A 13,305-nucleotide genomic window follows, 5' to 3' on the forward strand; every position below is an offset into this window, starting at 1 on the left:
AACAAGCGTCTGTTTTACAAATCTTTATTTGTGTGGTGGGAGGTACGCCTGGCATCAACAACTGAAGCCAAGAGCTCTGTCATCCCATCCACCATATTTATACAGTTGTCTAGTTATCAAACATCGTACACATGCCCAAAACCACCTTCTTGGGAGTTGTCTTGCTTCTTTGTGTTTTAAACGCCGTCCCTGGGACCATCAAAAAAAACGCCCCCTTTTTATACAATCATCAACGCCGTCGCGGATGCAATCAATCAGAATATGCAATCAACACCTCCCCAACATATTGTCCTTTTCATGCATGAAAAACATGCCTCGCTTCCGCTCTGCTGCACAGACAAGAGACGCAATCATGAGAAGAAGTACTCACTCTCCTTGAGTCTTTGAACGTCGAAGTCGCCCTTCTCGGGAATCGGGGGGAAGGTCAAAGGAAGCCAGACCTGAATCGTCTTAGGACGTGAGGTCGACTTCCCGGGCTTGGCGAGAAGATGTTGCTTGAAGTGCGATTCTTCCATGTTCTTCAGCATTTTCGTGGCGAATCGGGAGCTGGCTCCGCTGAGGAGCTCTTCATTGACGGCATGAGATGTCTCGGCATCGTTGGTTTCATCGCCAGCACCTGAATCCATCTTGACGTCGGTCTCGTCCGCGTCCTCCGAAATCTCACCGAGGCCGATGGCCTTCAGGTCCTCACCCTTCACAAGGGCTTCGGTAGCCGCCATCTCTTCAAAGATGCTAGCGGGTGTGACCATCTCCTTGGCCTCCGCAATCAGCTCGGGGTCCCCGGAGCGCAGGAGCGTCTGTCTTTTGTGCTCAGCCAGGAGCTCATCCTTGAATGACACCTTCTTCTTCTTTCTCAGGGCTGCAATCTTCTTCTCGACATCGGTTCCGACATTGATCTTTGCCATGTAGATGGAGCCGCGGTAACGAGCCTCAAACTCGGCAGCAAGACGGCCAACAACATCCTCCTCGTGAATTCTGACGAAGGCGTCACGAAGAACACGGTTCATCGTGTTGACGTCAGCGGCGTGGGTCCAGAAGGAGTCGTGAACAGCAGCAAAGTCCAGTCCAAGCTCAGAGCACTCCAGCGCGGACAGCAGCATGTGCGTAGCATCAAGAGAGTGGATGAAGTTGGGAGGGAATGCCTGCAGCTGCTTCTTGCGGTGTACGGGATCGGAGCGCTCGGGAATTGTGAGGGAGAGATCCTGGAGGGACGTCTTGATGATTCGGGTTCCGCTCTTGCGGTATGGCTGGGCAATGGGCATGCGTAGCGGTGTGGTCCAGACAATAGTCGCGCGGAATTGTGCCAGGAGTTCGTCAGTTGAGGTTCTGTTCTCGACAGCCTTGGTCTTGGACAGCACGGGTACGATTCCATCGTTCGCAATCCGCTCCAATTGCTCAGCGGACAAAGCTCTGCAGACCCGGCCGCCAATCTCACCGAGCCAGTACTGAATATCATGTGCACCACGGAACATAGACGACAGAGCCTTGAAGACGAGAGTAGCCACATAAGATGCAGTAACGATGTTTTCGAAGCCGCACTCCTTCGGCAAGTTGGGGTACAGCGAATCAAGCTGCTTGCAGACCTGTTTCTTGGCACCAGCGAAGGTGACACCGTAAACGTTGGTCATGACGGTCTGCTTGACAACCTTTCTCGTGATCTTTCCGTCCATTGCCTTCGCGAAAGGATTGCCTCCCTCCGCGTCTTTGGCAATGTGGTCTTTGACAATGTTGGCAACGGCAGAGTAGACGTCGGCAGGCTTATCGCCGGGAACGAGGTTAACCTGGCGAGCACCCCAAATGTCACCACCGAGAGCGGCATAGTGCTGAAGACCGTTACAGGTGCCATCCTGGTGCACTGGAAGGCTAGAAACGTATTTCTCTGGTTCCGGAGATTCAAGCGCTGCCTTGAGCTCGAAACAAGCTGCAAGACATTGCCAAGGGTCCTCGGCCTTGAGCCACCAGCGGTTACCATTGAGCGGGTTGGTGGCTGAGTCTATGATATTGGCCAAGTTGTCCATGGTGAACGCCGCTCTGTCGTTGAGACTGGCCTTATCGAAACCGAACACGTTGGACAAGTGAACCTTGAGCCACTTGAGGCCCTGCTCGCCGAGCTCCTTGCCCTTAGCAAAGCGAAGAATGCCACGGACATGGTCGGCACCCATATGATTGAGATATGTCGGTAGTGGGTAGGCACGACCCCGGAAGTCAATGTTGTGAGGGAAGTAAAAAGTTTGGTTCCTGAAAGCACGGGCGATTTCCAGCTGGAAATTCATGAAGCAGCGAACGGAATGCAAGCCTCCCCTCTCGTTTTCGGCGGCCTTGACAGCTCTGATCCAGAGGATGCGTTCAGAGGGGTCCTCAGATGGCGCGGGCTCGGGCGGCGTAGGGATATCGGGGTTCAATGCCGGGATGTTTGCCAGCTCCTCGCCACTGTTCCAAACATCGAGCATGACGCTGAGAACTGAATTATTAATCCGCCAAGCGGTTCTGCCCAGGACATCCAAACCCTTGAACACTTGGTCCATGTCTCCGCGGGCGATCGCTGCTTCGCTGTACAGCCTCTGGTCCTTGTCGCCCTGCTTGATACGAACAAGACTCGCTTTGCTTTCCAAAAAGCCACCCTTGTCGAAGGCCTGCCACGGCTCCGGCTCCACGACCATAGGTAGATGTTTAGCCAGGAAGTCTCCCTGAGGTTCTCGCTTCATGATGTTGACGAGCTCCTTGTTGAGCAAGATCATGCCGATCTTCTTGCCCCTCCTGAGCTGAGTAGCGTGAGAGAACGCTGGCTGGAACTGGCTGACGAGGGTTTTCGTTTCGGGATGTTCCCTCACAACTTTGATCTTGGCAGTCTCGATGAGAGCAGACATTAAGGCCGCGCCGACCTTAGCCTTCACCGCAGGGGGCCAGGCCGCATCGGCTAGCACAGCTTCTCTGGCTTGTTCATCGCTAAACAATTCATTGCTGGCCACCTCTTTTAATTTTTTGTCGTCTGCAACCTCCGCAGGTTTAGCCATGACGACCTTTCTGCTCTTATCAGCCTTATTCACCTTCTGGCTCGCGAGTTGACTTCGAATATCCTCTTCGGTGAGTTTTGCGAGGCCGCTAATGGCGGTAGCAAGACCCATGCCACGGTCGACACCAGTGATGGCAGTGGAACTCAAGGTGCTGAGAATGGTGACAGCGGCCAAACGACTAGGCGTAGAAAGCCTAAAGAAGGGTCCGTACACGCATCGGTCGTAGTCTTCAGGCGTCTTCTTCGCGACGGCCTCGGACTTCTCGATTTTGACCATTTCCTCCTTCAGTCGCGCCTCCAGTGCAAGTTGCCAGTCGTACAAGCGGGAGTTGAGTGATGCATGAGCTACCGAAGTATTGAGGCCCATCTTTTGTAGAGATTCGTTCTCCTCGCGCCATCGCTCTACAGCTGCGTCCACACAGTCGCGCTCGAGGCGGGCTTGGATCTCCCTTCGTTCGCGAAGGGGAAGTGTGGAGATGTCGCATTCTTGAGGGATTTCGTCGAAAAGGCTCAGAGTCTGCTTTAAACTCTTCAGTCCGAAGCCTTTCTGAGGTGTGGCCATGACTTCCGGCATAGGCTTCGTGGAAGCGGAACTCAAAGCTTCACTTTCTTCAACGGCAACATGCTCATCATTGGCTTCAGCGGCTGAAGTATCCTCTTCAGGCGCGAGGTTGTATATGGGGCAGATTTCCGTAATGACTGCGAGGTCTTGGTCGCTCAGGATCTCGGCCATCGATAAGACTTGCAAGCCCGCCTCGCCGGGTGCCAGTCTCATGTAGCGGGTAACCAGCCGGTGACGCCTGCTGGCGTCGCGTTCGGAGATAAGAGAGGCCTTAAGCATGCAAGCGATAGTCTCGGCAGTTTGAGGGAGGCCCCTGGTGTTGATGTGCAATTCGTACCATTTGTGAAGGCTCTCGGCTTGTTTCCGGTCGGGATGGAGGCGCAACTGCTCGAGGGAGGCTCGGATGAATCGGTTGTGGAGGAAAATCAAGTCTTCGCCAGGGAAGCTTGGGACAGCGGCCAAGCGCTTGAGGACCATTTGTGCACGATCGACTTTGCCGACACGGATGCAGGCATCAAATATCGGCAACAGTTCGTCCACATCGCCAGGAACGCCAAAGTTGTTTATTTTCCCCCGAGGTTGTTGCGGTGCGTTGCTCTCTTGGAGTACCAGTGGCGAGGCGGGGTCGAAGGCGCGCAGCTCGTGGTATCTCGGGCGAGCCGAGACGTTCTGGTATGCTGACAGGACAGAACTGTCCAGTCTGTCGTAGTTGGAGCTCGCGATGACTTGATGGTCATCTACGGCGGTGGCAAGATTCCGCCCGCCGCTGAGGCTACCTCTTCTGGCCGTGGGCCTTCCATCGTTCTGTGTGCCAAAAAGACGTTTGCTTCTGTCACTCGCGTTTATTGTCGTCAATGGGTATCTTGGTGTCGGTCGAGAGGATCGGAAGATGGTTGCGTGGTGAAGGGAAAGACTTCTCCGGCTGTTCCTGAGGAGCATCTTGAAAGCTCACGCGACGAAAGGATAGACCGGGGTAAGTGACGTCGTTTCAACAACAGGAAATCTGTTGAAGATCTAGGAGAGGTATCGGTGCATTAAGTATAAGGAGTATGAAAAGAACGTGGCTATATTACAAAGTACAGAGAATGAACCTAATGCGTTGCGATGCTGGGGCGCATACACAGTAAGGCGGATGCAACAGATTTTGGGTGGAGGGAGAAGTTTTGGGGGGGGAGGCGGACGGGAGCTTGTCGATAGGAGGCGCGAGCTATCAAAATTTTGCCGTCCTTTTTTTCCTGTCCTTTGACTCGGGCAATCGGGGTCGTCCCACTCCATCCGCCGGGGTGGAATGGACAACGTCGTTGGAATGGAATTTTCTGTCCACTCAAAAAGGGGACGGTGGGGCAGAAAGCCAATCAAACTGTCCATGGATTCTTGAGCTTTGATTCGCCAGTGTGACCTCCTAAGCAGTGCAGGTTCCCCATCTATTAGGTAAGCACGTCTTTAGGTACGCAGACATGGCAGGTGCGCGTCTTATACCTCAAAAGATGGGAGGCAAGAACCACTGCGTCGGCCCATACCCAAAGCGCAAATATTCGAGTTACTTGCAATATGCTCTAATGAGGCAACTCGAAACAGAGTGACGTCAGTCATGAATCAACGGCCATTTTGATCGGGAACTGATACCTTCGAACACGGCCATTGCAGTGCAATTCCATGCCGTTGAGAGTACCTTCCCGTCAGTCAAAGTTCGCGGCCCATGGAGCGACGGGCCGGAAATATGGGGCACTTTACCGAGTGATTAGGTAATAAGCCAAAATCTACTCTCGCGCTCCCAAGCCACGGTCCAAGCTCTGGAAGGACGAGAATTTTGGCCGCCAACAATTCTCGTCGACAGGAAGTTCCCAGGTTCAACCACAGTCTCTGAGGAGTGCAGGAAGCTAACGCGAAGATGGCCTCCCGACCTGCGTTTGCAGCTTTGGGCTGTCTCCAGTGTCGCAACACTGTGTTACGAGCCGTCACTTCCAACTCAGCTACCTTTCTTCGAGCTCCCGCCATTACAACTACCGCAAGCCTGCGACCTCGGAACCTGCAAAGAGCTTTCTCGAGCCTGCCCGAGGCACCCAAGACGTCAGGCGAAGTTCATGCCCATGCAACCGAAGCTGAAGCAAAGATTGGGGAGAACGTCGGGGACCAGGTTGCCAGCGAAAAAGAAGAAACGCCATGGTTCCTCGAGGTCGAGGCGCCTATACATCCACCGAAAGAAGATGTGTCACCATTACCCGAACTGCCGAGCAACCCACCTCCTATCCTCGAGCCTTTATTGAAGTATGTCTACGAAGAAATGGGACTCGATGACCTTTCTCTCCTCGATCTGCGCGCCCTCGATCCGCCACCTGCTCTGGGACCCAACCTTCTCATGCTCTTTGCAACGTCGCGAAGCGAGCGGCACTTGCACGTCTCGGCTTCCCGGCTAGTGAAGTGGCTCCGTTTTCACCACAAGATCGAGGCAAATGCGGATGGGCTTATTGGTCCGGGCGAGCTGAAGACAAAGCTACGGAGAATGAGGAGGAAGGCGAAGCTACTCGGCTCGAGTGCCATGGTTGCAAAGGGCGGCGACGATGGAATCTCGACTGGATGGATCTGCGTCAACCTCGGTACCAGTGGATCCACATACAGCGAAAGCGAACGCTTCGATTCTCAAGGCAAGATGTCTGGCTTCGGTGGACCAGCCACTGGATCTACCATTATTGTCCAGGTCATGACCGAGTCTCGGCGTAACGAACTAGACCTCGAACGACTATGGAGCCAACAGCTCGTACGAAGCGAGGCTCAAGAACGTAAACTGGCCGACGAAGACTCTTCCTATCACAACCGATACGGTGATTTGCCGACGACCACGATCCGAGCGCGGAAACCCAACTACGCAAACACGTCGCAGAGGAGAAACTTCTCCACAAGTCTCTCTCGACCTTCGACAGACACCGAGCAGGCGGCTGTGGGCGCAAAAGACGCAGGTATTACTCCTTCAGCAAGTTCGAGCCCTGTCACAGACCCGCTGAATAAATATCGCCAGCGAATTGAGAAAATCCGGTCGGAGGGGGAGCAGGTGAAGGTCGAGGACTGTTTGGGGCTCTTGAGAGGCATCTTCCAGGCGCCTACAGCGGAGGGGGATCTGGGCCAGGACCAGGCGGACCTCGCCACCAAGGTCATTGAGACGATGCACCAACGGCAAATGCCAGTCATGGACCACGAAATGCTCACGACAATTATCGAGGCGATTGCAACATCACCTGCGCGAGGCGGACCTGAGCAAGGAAAATTGCGGGGCATTCAAAGTAACTTGGAGTTTGTGATGCTCAAGGGCATGCAATCTTGTCCCTCGGAAGCGCAACTCGTACGTCTTCTCCGAGCGTATGCCATTCAGCGGAACATGGATCAATTTTGGGAGGTTTGGAGTCTTCCCCCACGATACAGCGAACGCAGAGGGTCAGCATTATACCGGGAAGTGTTTCACATCTTTGCACGCATCAACAGGAGGTCTCTGAGCATCGACGCCCTCCGGAGATGTGTACCCGAGATGATTCTTGAGCAGCCCCCAGTGCTGCCAGACGAGACGATCTGGCCCGACATCAAGGCTTGCATCCGTGTCGCCGACCCTAATGCGGAACACATCAGCGCTCACATGGTATCCGGCAGTAAAGTAGCCAACGACGGCAAGAAGACTGTCGAGTTGGAGTTTGTCAAGATGTTCAAGGAGCTCGAGGCATTGCGAAGGAACGCTTGAGACCTTTCACGTGGAAGCTGGAATCGATTTCCAAGCTAAGATTCAAGGTCCGAAGTGGAATACGTCGACGGGACGGGTGACGGCAGGAGAAATGTTCTTGGCGAGATAGCGCGCCTGCAAACAAGGGCGTCTCTGGTCCGATGGCGGAACTCGGCGCTCACCGATGTTGACCGATTGTGATATCGACTCTGCAATGAAGCTGCGGAAGACGCGGCAGAGATGGAGGCTTCACCTCTACATGTACAACACTTAACACAAAAGCAAACTTCAAATGTACCATACTGCAATAACAACAACGCCAACTACGGATAGACGGCCATGTTACAAAATATCGCACTGGTCTAAAGACCTGCACGAATGGGTAATGCGACTCTGCAACTCGCCTCCTCCGGCGTTGGTGACGATGAAATTCTTTTCAGCCCGAGCTCTAATCCCAGACCTTCCTATTCGGGAAGTGCTCCGTCTTATCTCTGGGTGAGCCCGGCAGGATTGCGGGGGAGGATCGGAGTCTACCTTACCTTATTATCATTTGACATTGACACAATATTTTTCTAATTCCCACTTCACCTCGGCACTAATGCAGGTGTAATCCAACTTCAATGCGCCAGCGTTTCCGCCTCAACTTGCTGGAGAGAAGCATCTGAACAATCAGCCGAGCCGTGGTGACACGGGTGAGTAATGAGGAGATGGCATTCGTCAGTCAATCTGCGTCGTCTGAACATGCAGGTTGTATCCCGGCCCCTGGTCTATCACACGCAGACATTTCCCAGTGCCTGACTCTCCGCTCTCTCTCTCTTTCGCGCCCGGATATCGGCATAGCATGGCAATGTCTGATTGCAAAGCTGTGCAACTCGGATCTTGTCGACCAATGAGCGTCTAGGAAACGCCCTCCGCAGTCTGGATCGACGCTCCAGGTTAACCTTAGCCCGGTACTTATGTGAAGCTCGCGATGCCCGAACAAGCAGGAGGGCCAACACGATGGGGGTCCTGGTCTGCGAAATGCTGCATCACCAACCCAGCCTCCAAGGCCTGCTTCCCGCACCTCGCCTGTCTTGCCGTGCCAACACAGCCTATCTTACTCCCTTTACCGCCTCCATGGAACATACATCGATCATGGAAGTAGACTAATGCGCGCCGGTCTTGGCCACACGTGGGCCGGAAGGGACCTCGAGTCTCCAGAATGCTACATATAACCCGCATCGCTCCCTCACCGTGACATTCTCCTCCTCTCTTCCCGCTCGCCAAGGACACATCTCCCGCCCTTCAGATCCATCTTCCTTGCCCTCCTCTTCCTTCTCCCCTCGTCTCTCATTCTTCTCACACGGTAGCAATCCCACGGCACAAAAAGCCATGGCTCGCCTCACCCCCCTCACCCTCCTGGCAGCCGCCGCCCTCCCCAAGGCCGCCCTCGCCTGGGGCTCCATGGGCCACGCGACCATCGCCTACATTGCCACCAACTTCGTCGCCCCCGAGACCAAAACCTACTTCCAGCAGCTCCTGGCCGACACCACGGACGACTACCTCGCCAACGTCGCCAGCTGGGCCGACTCGTACCGCTACACCACCGAGGGCGCCTTCACCTCCACCTTCCACTACATCGACGCCCTCGACGACCCCCCGCACTCGTGCGGCATCGACCTCGACCGCGACTGCGGCCCCACGGGCTGCATCGTCTCCGCCCACGCAAACTACACCAACCGCCTGCTCCAGCAGCCCGCACTCTCCCTCGAGCAGCGCCAGATCGCCGCCAAGATGGTCATCCACTTCACCGGCGACATCGGCCAGCCCCTGCACTGCGAGAACCTCGAGCTCGGCGGCAACGGCATCGCCGTCGAGTTCAACGGGTCCAGCACGAACCTGCACGCCGCGTGGGACACCAACATCCCGCAGTCCATCACGGGCACGGGAAGCAGCGTGCTGGCTGTCGCAAAGTCGTGGGCCTCGAAGCTCAGCACTGAGATTAGCTCTGGCGACTTCAAGACGGCGTCAAAGTGCTGGATTGGCGGGCTGAGCCTCGAGGACCCCGAGTCGCAGGCGCTCGCGTGGGCGACGGAGAGTAACAAGTTTGTGTGCTCTGTCGTTCTGCCGGATGGTCGTGAGGCTGTGGAGGGCAAGGATATTAGTGGTGCGTATACGACGAATGCGCAGCCTACTGTTAGCATGCAGGTCGCCAAGCAGGGTTACAGGTAAGCTCCGTCCCTTGGTCTTTTGCTTGTTGGATAGAGTTGGGAAACTAACGTTGTATAGACTTGCCAAGTGGCTGGATGCCATTGTTGCCCAGCTGGCTTGAAGCAGCACGACCGGGATAAGATGAGGTACTTTTGGATATACCAAGGATATGGCAAAAGCCAATGAAATCCGAGATGATGAATGATGATGTAGCGGTGCCAGACAAACAAGATAATCCTTAATGAGATGATGGTCACTGGTCTGTTTTGAGACCATATGATGGGCTTCGTGTTTTGGGAAAGGCAGTGATTGTGGTTTATACCACCCTTTGTGATTGGACATTGAGCTATGAAGCAGCGACTGGGAGCTTCACTGCTGTTCGACCCTACGACTTGCTCTTTCAAAAAACCCAGCGTGCTTCTTCGCTTTGTTTTCGATATAAGGAACAGTCCGATGAATTTTTCAATGGATAGTGCCATTATTTACAGATACCTAGCTGCTAGCCATCCATCACCACTCTATTTCGCCTTTCGAGGTGAATGGGGATTGCCTGCGTACATCCCAGCGTGACCTGCCCCAAGCTGATGTAGTCCGCCGAATAATAACTCCATGCTTCATGTTTAAGTGCCGCACTATTAACACATCTTCTTTGTCTCAAAGCTTGGTGCCGCCCTTGATTGTCTGCCGTAGCATAGGCGCAACCTGCTTGCGAGAGCTGGACAGACTCTTCTGGTGCCAGGCCATCCTCCACTCCCCTTCACCAACCTCATCGAGTCTGCCCTCGCCCCAGCTCTCCAGGCCTAAATCATCCTTGTATGCTTGGTAGAACTTCTTGCAGTATTCGATAGCGTCCTCTTTGAAGGCCCACAAGAGAAGCTCTCTCTGAAACTTGCCACCAGGGTGCGACGTCGTCATGATGACCCCAACATCCATCTTCTTCTCCTTGGCCCACTCCTTAAACTCGCCCAGCAGGACATTATCATCGCCGCCAGCCTTGTCGAGTAGGTAATCCAAATTCTGGACAATGGCCGACACGCCCATGACCTTGTGGCGGCTGCTCGCCTCAAAACCTTCGCCGAGATCCTCCCACTGCTTATAATCCTTTCGGAATACATCGCGGAATCCCAGCGAAGATATGTCTTCCTTAACGGCGGATATCTCGTCAAAGAACGCGTCGCGTCCGCTCGTAAACTTTTCCAGAAAGGAGACTGCGCTAGTGTCCTTTTCCGTCGTCTTATCCTTGGACTTGAGGTTCGTGGTATCAATCAGGATTGCTGCCAGCGACAGCCTGGCGAGGTGCTCGTCCACGTCGCTAGCGCCGGTCTCCGACTTTGCGAGGTCCTCCCACGCTGAGCGGCAGCACTCCACTACCAGGCTCGCGCAGCTTCCGCACTTCTCGACGACGCGGGGCTCGTCGCCCGTGTCTTGGGGAACTTTGTGGTCATCGGCGTGGTGGTCTACGCAGCCGACGACACTGCTGCTGTACTTCTTGGCGAGGTCTCCCGTCAGGGCATTGTGATCGATGAGAACCCATCTGGAGTCCTTCGCGGCGAGGTCTTGCGGTATCTCATCGAGGGTGAGTAGGTCACTCGGCTTAAGCTTAGCATGCGCCAGGGCAGCTGTCATCTCGGGACGGAGCTTGAGGTCATCGCGGGGTAGATTCGAGATGGGGATATGGAGGGTGTGAGGCGCAGCGTGGCTGCGAAGGTAGGCGTATACGACGGCGGAGCAGAGAGAGTCGAGGTCTGGTTATTGGGTGCGAATAATAAAATCATTAGCTTATTTACACATGAATAGAGGAATGCCAAGCCTTGGGTGTCTCTCGTACCTGCAGATTCGTTGCCAACGACCAACGTCAAGGGACTGGCCCGTTGCGGAGCCGTCAAGGCTGATCTCGCGTTGGCGAGGAAAGCGCCGAGGGAGACCCTTGGAGGCATTGAAGAACTATGACAGGTCGGTGTATTGAAACAAGGCTTCGAGCGTTGGTAGTATTAACGCATGGGGAACTGCATATGCAGGTTGCCGCGGGGAGTATCAAGAGGCGCGGTCCTCGCAGCTTGGAGCTGTTGATGGTGGTGGTGGTGGGGATGACGTCGGAACGTTGCACAGCGTTAGGTCCCTTCAGCTAAGGTACGCAGTAAGCCTGGGGGACTGGCGGTCCAATTGACTTTTGTGGATTTCAACGGTGTGATGTCTTATCGCTATCTTATCCATAGCGCGGTCCCTTATCGCTGTAAGTTCCCCCCCGCTATCGGATCGCGGGGCACTCAGGTACCTTGGGGTGGACGCCTTTCACTTGACTCAACCGCGACCCGCGTGAACCCCACCATCGCCGCGGGACCGCGGTCGGGGCGCCGGCATCTGGACAGCCACCACCTGTCACTTGCTCCCGTGCTTTGTTCTCACGATTCCTTCATCATCTGCTTTGTCCCCCGGCTTGATTGTCTTTCGTCGTAAATAACAGCCCAGTCTCATCTTGCAGCAATACTTTGAATCTCATTCACATAACATCTTCATCCCTATCTTGTATATATACATTACTCTAGTCGAAATCAATCAACATGGGCTCTCAACCACCCCGCATCCGCCTGGCCATCCTCGAGGCCGATACACCGCAGCCGCAGACTAACGCCGAGTACGGCGGATATGGCGGTGTCTTCACCGCACTTCTGCGCACCGCCGCCCTGGCCAGCGATCCGCCTGCGCCGCTCGACAGCATCGTTGACCTTTCAGTATACCACGCTGTCGGCGATGATGCCGTCTATCCAGACCTAGACTCCATCGATGCCATCCTCATTTCCGGAAGCAAGCACAACTCATTCGACAACGACCCGTGGATCTTGAAGTTGGTCGAGTTCACTAAGAAGTGCATCGACAGCGGGCGCGTGAGAGTTATTGGAATATGCTTCGGCCACCAGATCGTCGGGCGGTCACTAGGTGTCGAGGTAAAGAGGAGCGACCTCGGCTGGGAGGTTGCCGTTGTGGATGTCAACCTCACGCCCAAGGGCAAGGAGATTTTCCAGCTGGAGAAGATGGTAAGCTTTCAACCCAGGCGTGCCGTCCCTCAACTTGGCGCGAGTAAAGGCGGTCATTTTTCATGGACAAGTACTCACATGCCACAGCGCATCCACCAAATGCATCGCGATGTCGTAACAGAGAACCCAGCGGGCGCCGAGTCTTTGGCATACACGGAGCTGTGCCCTGTCCAGGGATTCTACTCACCAAAGAAGTTCATCACAGTCCAGGGCCACCCCGAGTTCACCGGCCCCATCGTCAGTGAGATCCTCAACGTTCGCCACAAGGCTGGCATTTTTGACGAGGCGATGTTTACTGATGCCATCAATCGCGCAAATATTGAGCATGACGGTGTCAATATCGCTCGTGGTTTCCTTCGCTTCCTTAGAGAATGATGCATCTTCATTCATAGTTCTTTACCTCAATAGACCAGCGATTGTTTTGGATACCAATTTCACTCCCCCAACCTGCTATGTCTTTTACCTAAACTGTGCAGCAATCCTTCTTGAGCGTGCTTAGGGCTCCTACCGCTTGGGTCCCTCGGCGCAAAAGAGAGCCAACATCGCAACTACCTCCGTCTGGGAAGGACGGCGGGTATGTCATAGGTAGTTACGGACTACGCGCTCTTCCTTCCTTCCTTCCTTCCTTCCTCTCTTACCTCCTTCCTCAAATACCATCTACACATACCTACCTTATTTACTCTCTCCATCGTAGACTTCTTCCTTCTCTTTTACAACCTCACCCTTCTCGACTCTTATCTTCTTCAACTTCTCCATATCACTGCCAACCTCGAAACCCGATCCTTCTTCCTCCATCATC

The 13,305-nt window shown here is 54.5% G+C and overlaps 6 protein-coding genes across 6 annotated transcripts; 3 read left to right on the forward strand and 3 right to left on the reverse strand.

Annotated features, from left to right (window-relative positions):
• Positions 1–350: 350 nt before the first annotated feature.
• On the reverse strand, positions 351–4,514 carry CPAR01_04480 (DNA-dependent RNA polymerase; the record flags this gene model as incomplete). Its single annotated transcript, XM_060488760.1, has 1 exon — positions 351–4,514. One exon carries the CDS (start codon positions 4,512–4,514, stop codon positions 351–353), a length of 4,164 nt encoding a protein of 1,387 aa, XP_060352966.1.
• Positions 4,515–5,466: 952 nt separating this feature from the next.
• Positions 5,467–7,302, forward strand: CPAR01_04481 (uncharacterized protein; the record flags this gene model as incomplete). The annotated part of the gene is made up of 1 exon (XM_060488761.1): positions 5,467–7,302. One exon carries the CDS (start codon positions 5,467–5,469, stop codon positions 7,300–7,302), a length of 1,836 nt encoding a protein of 611 aa, XP_060352967.1.
• A 700-nt stretch (positions 7,303–8,002) lies between these two features.
• On the reverse strand, positions 8,003–8,293 carry CPAR01_04482 (uncharacterized protein; the record flags this gene model as incomplete). Its single annotated transcript, XM_060488762.1, has 1 exon — positions 8,003–8,293. A coding segment is annotated over one exon (291 nt), but the record flags the coding sequence as incomplete, so codon positions are not given.
• A 359-nt stretch (positions 8,294–8,652) lies between these two features.
• Positions 8,653–9,592, forward strand: CPAR01_04483 (S1/P1 Nuclease; the record flags this gene model as incomplete). Its single annotated transcript, XM_060488763.1, has 2 exons — positions 8,653–9,488; positions 9,550–9,592. The coding sequence occupies 2 exons, from the start codon at positions 8,653–8,655 to the stop codon at positions 9,590–9,592; spliced, it is 879 nt and encodes a 292-aa protein (XP_060352969.1).
• A 533-nt stretch (positions 9,593–10,125) lies between these two features.
• Positions 10,126–11,408, reverse strand: CPAR01_04484 (exopolyphosphatase; the record flags this gene model as incomplete). Its single annotated transcript, XM_060488764.1, has 2 exons — positions 10,126–11,216; positions 11,300–11,408. 2 exons carry the CDS (start codon positions 11,406–11,408, stop codon positions 10,126–10,128), a joined length of 1,200 nt encoding a protein of 399 aa, XP_060352970.1.
• A 624-nt stretch (positions 11,409–12,032) lies between these two features.
• On the forward strand, positions 12,033–12,881 carry CPAR01_04485 (glutamine amidotransferase class-I; the record flags this gene model as incomplete). The annotated part of the gene is made up of 2 exons (XM_060488765.1): positions 12,033–12,506; positions 12,594–12,881. The coding sequence occupies 2 exons, from the start codon at positions 12,033–12,035 to the stop codon at positions 12,879–12,881; spliced, it is 762 nt and encodes a 253-aa protein (XP_060352971.1).
• Between the last annotated feature and the right edge of the window lie 424 nt (positions 12,882–13,305).

Source organism: Colletotrichum paranaense (assembly GCF_030867605.1).
Source record: "Colletotrichum paranaense strain IMI 384185 chromosome Unknown Scaffold_3.1, whole genome shotgun sequence".
NCBI classification, from domain to species: domain Eukaryota; kingdom Fungi; phylum Ascomycota; class Sordariomycetes; order Glomerellales; family Glomerellaceae; genus Colletotrichum; species Colletotrichum paranaense.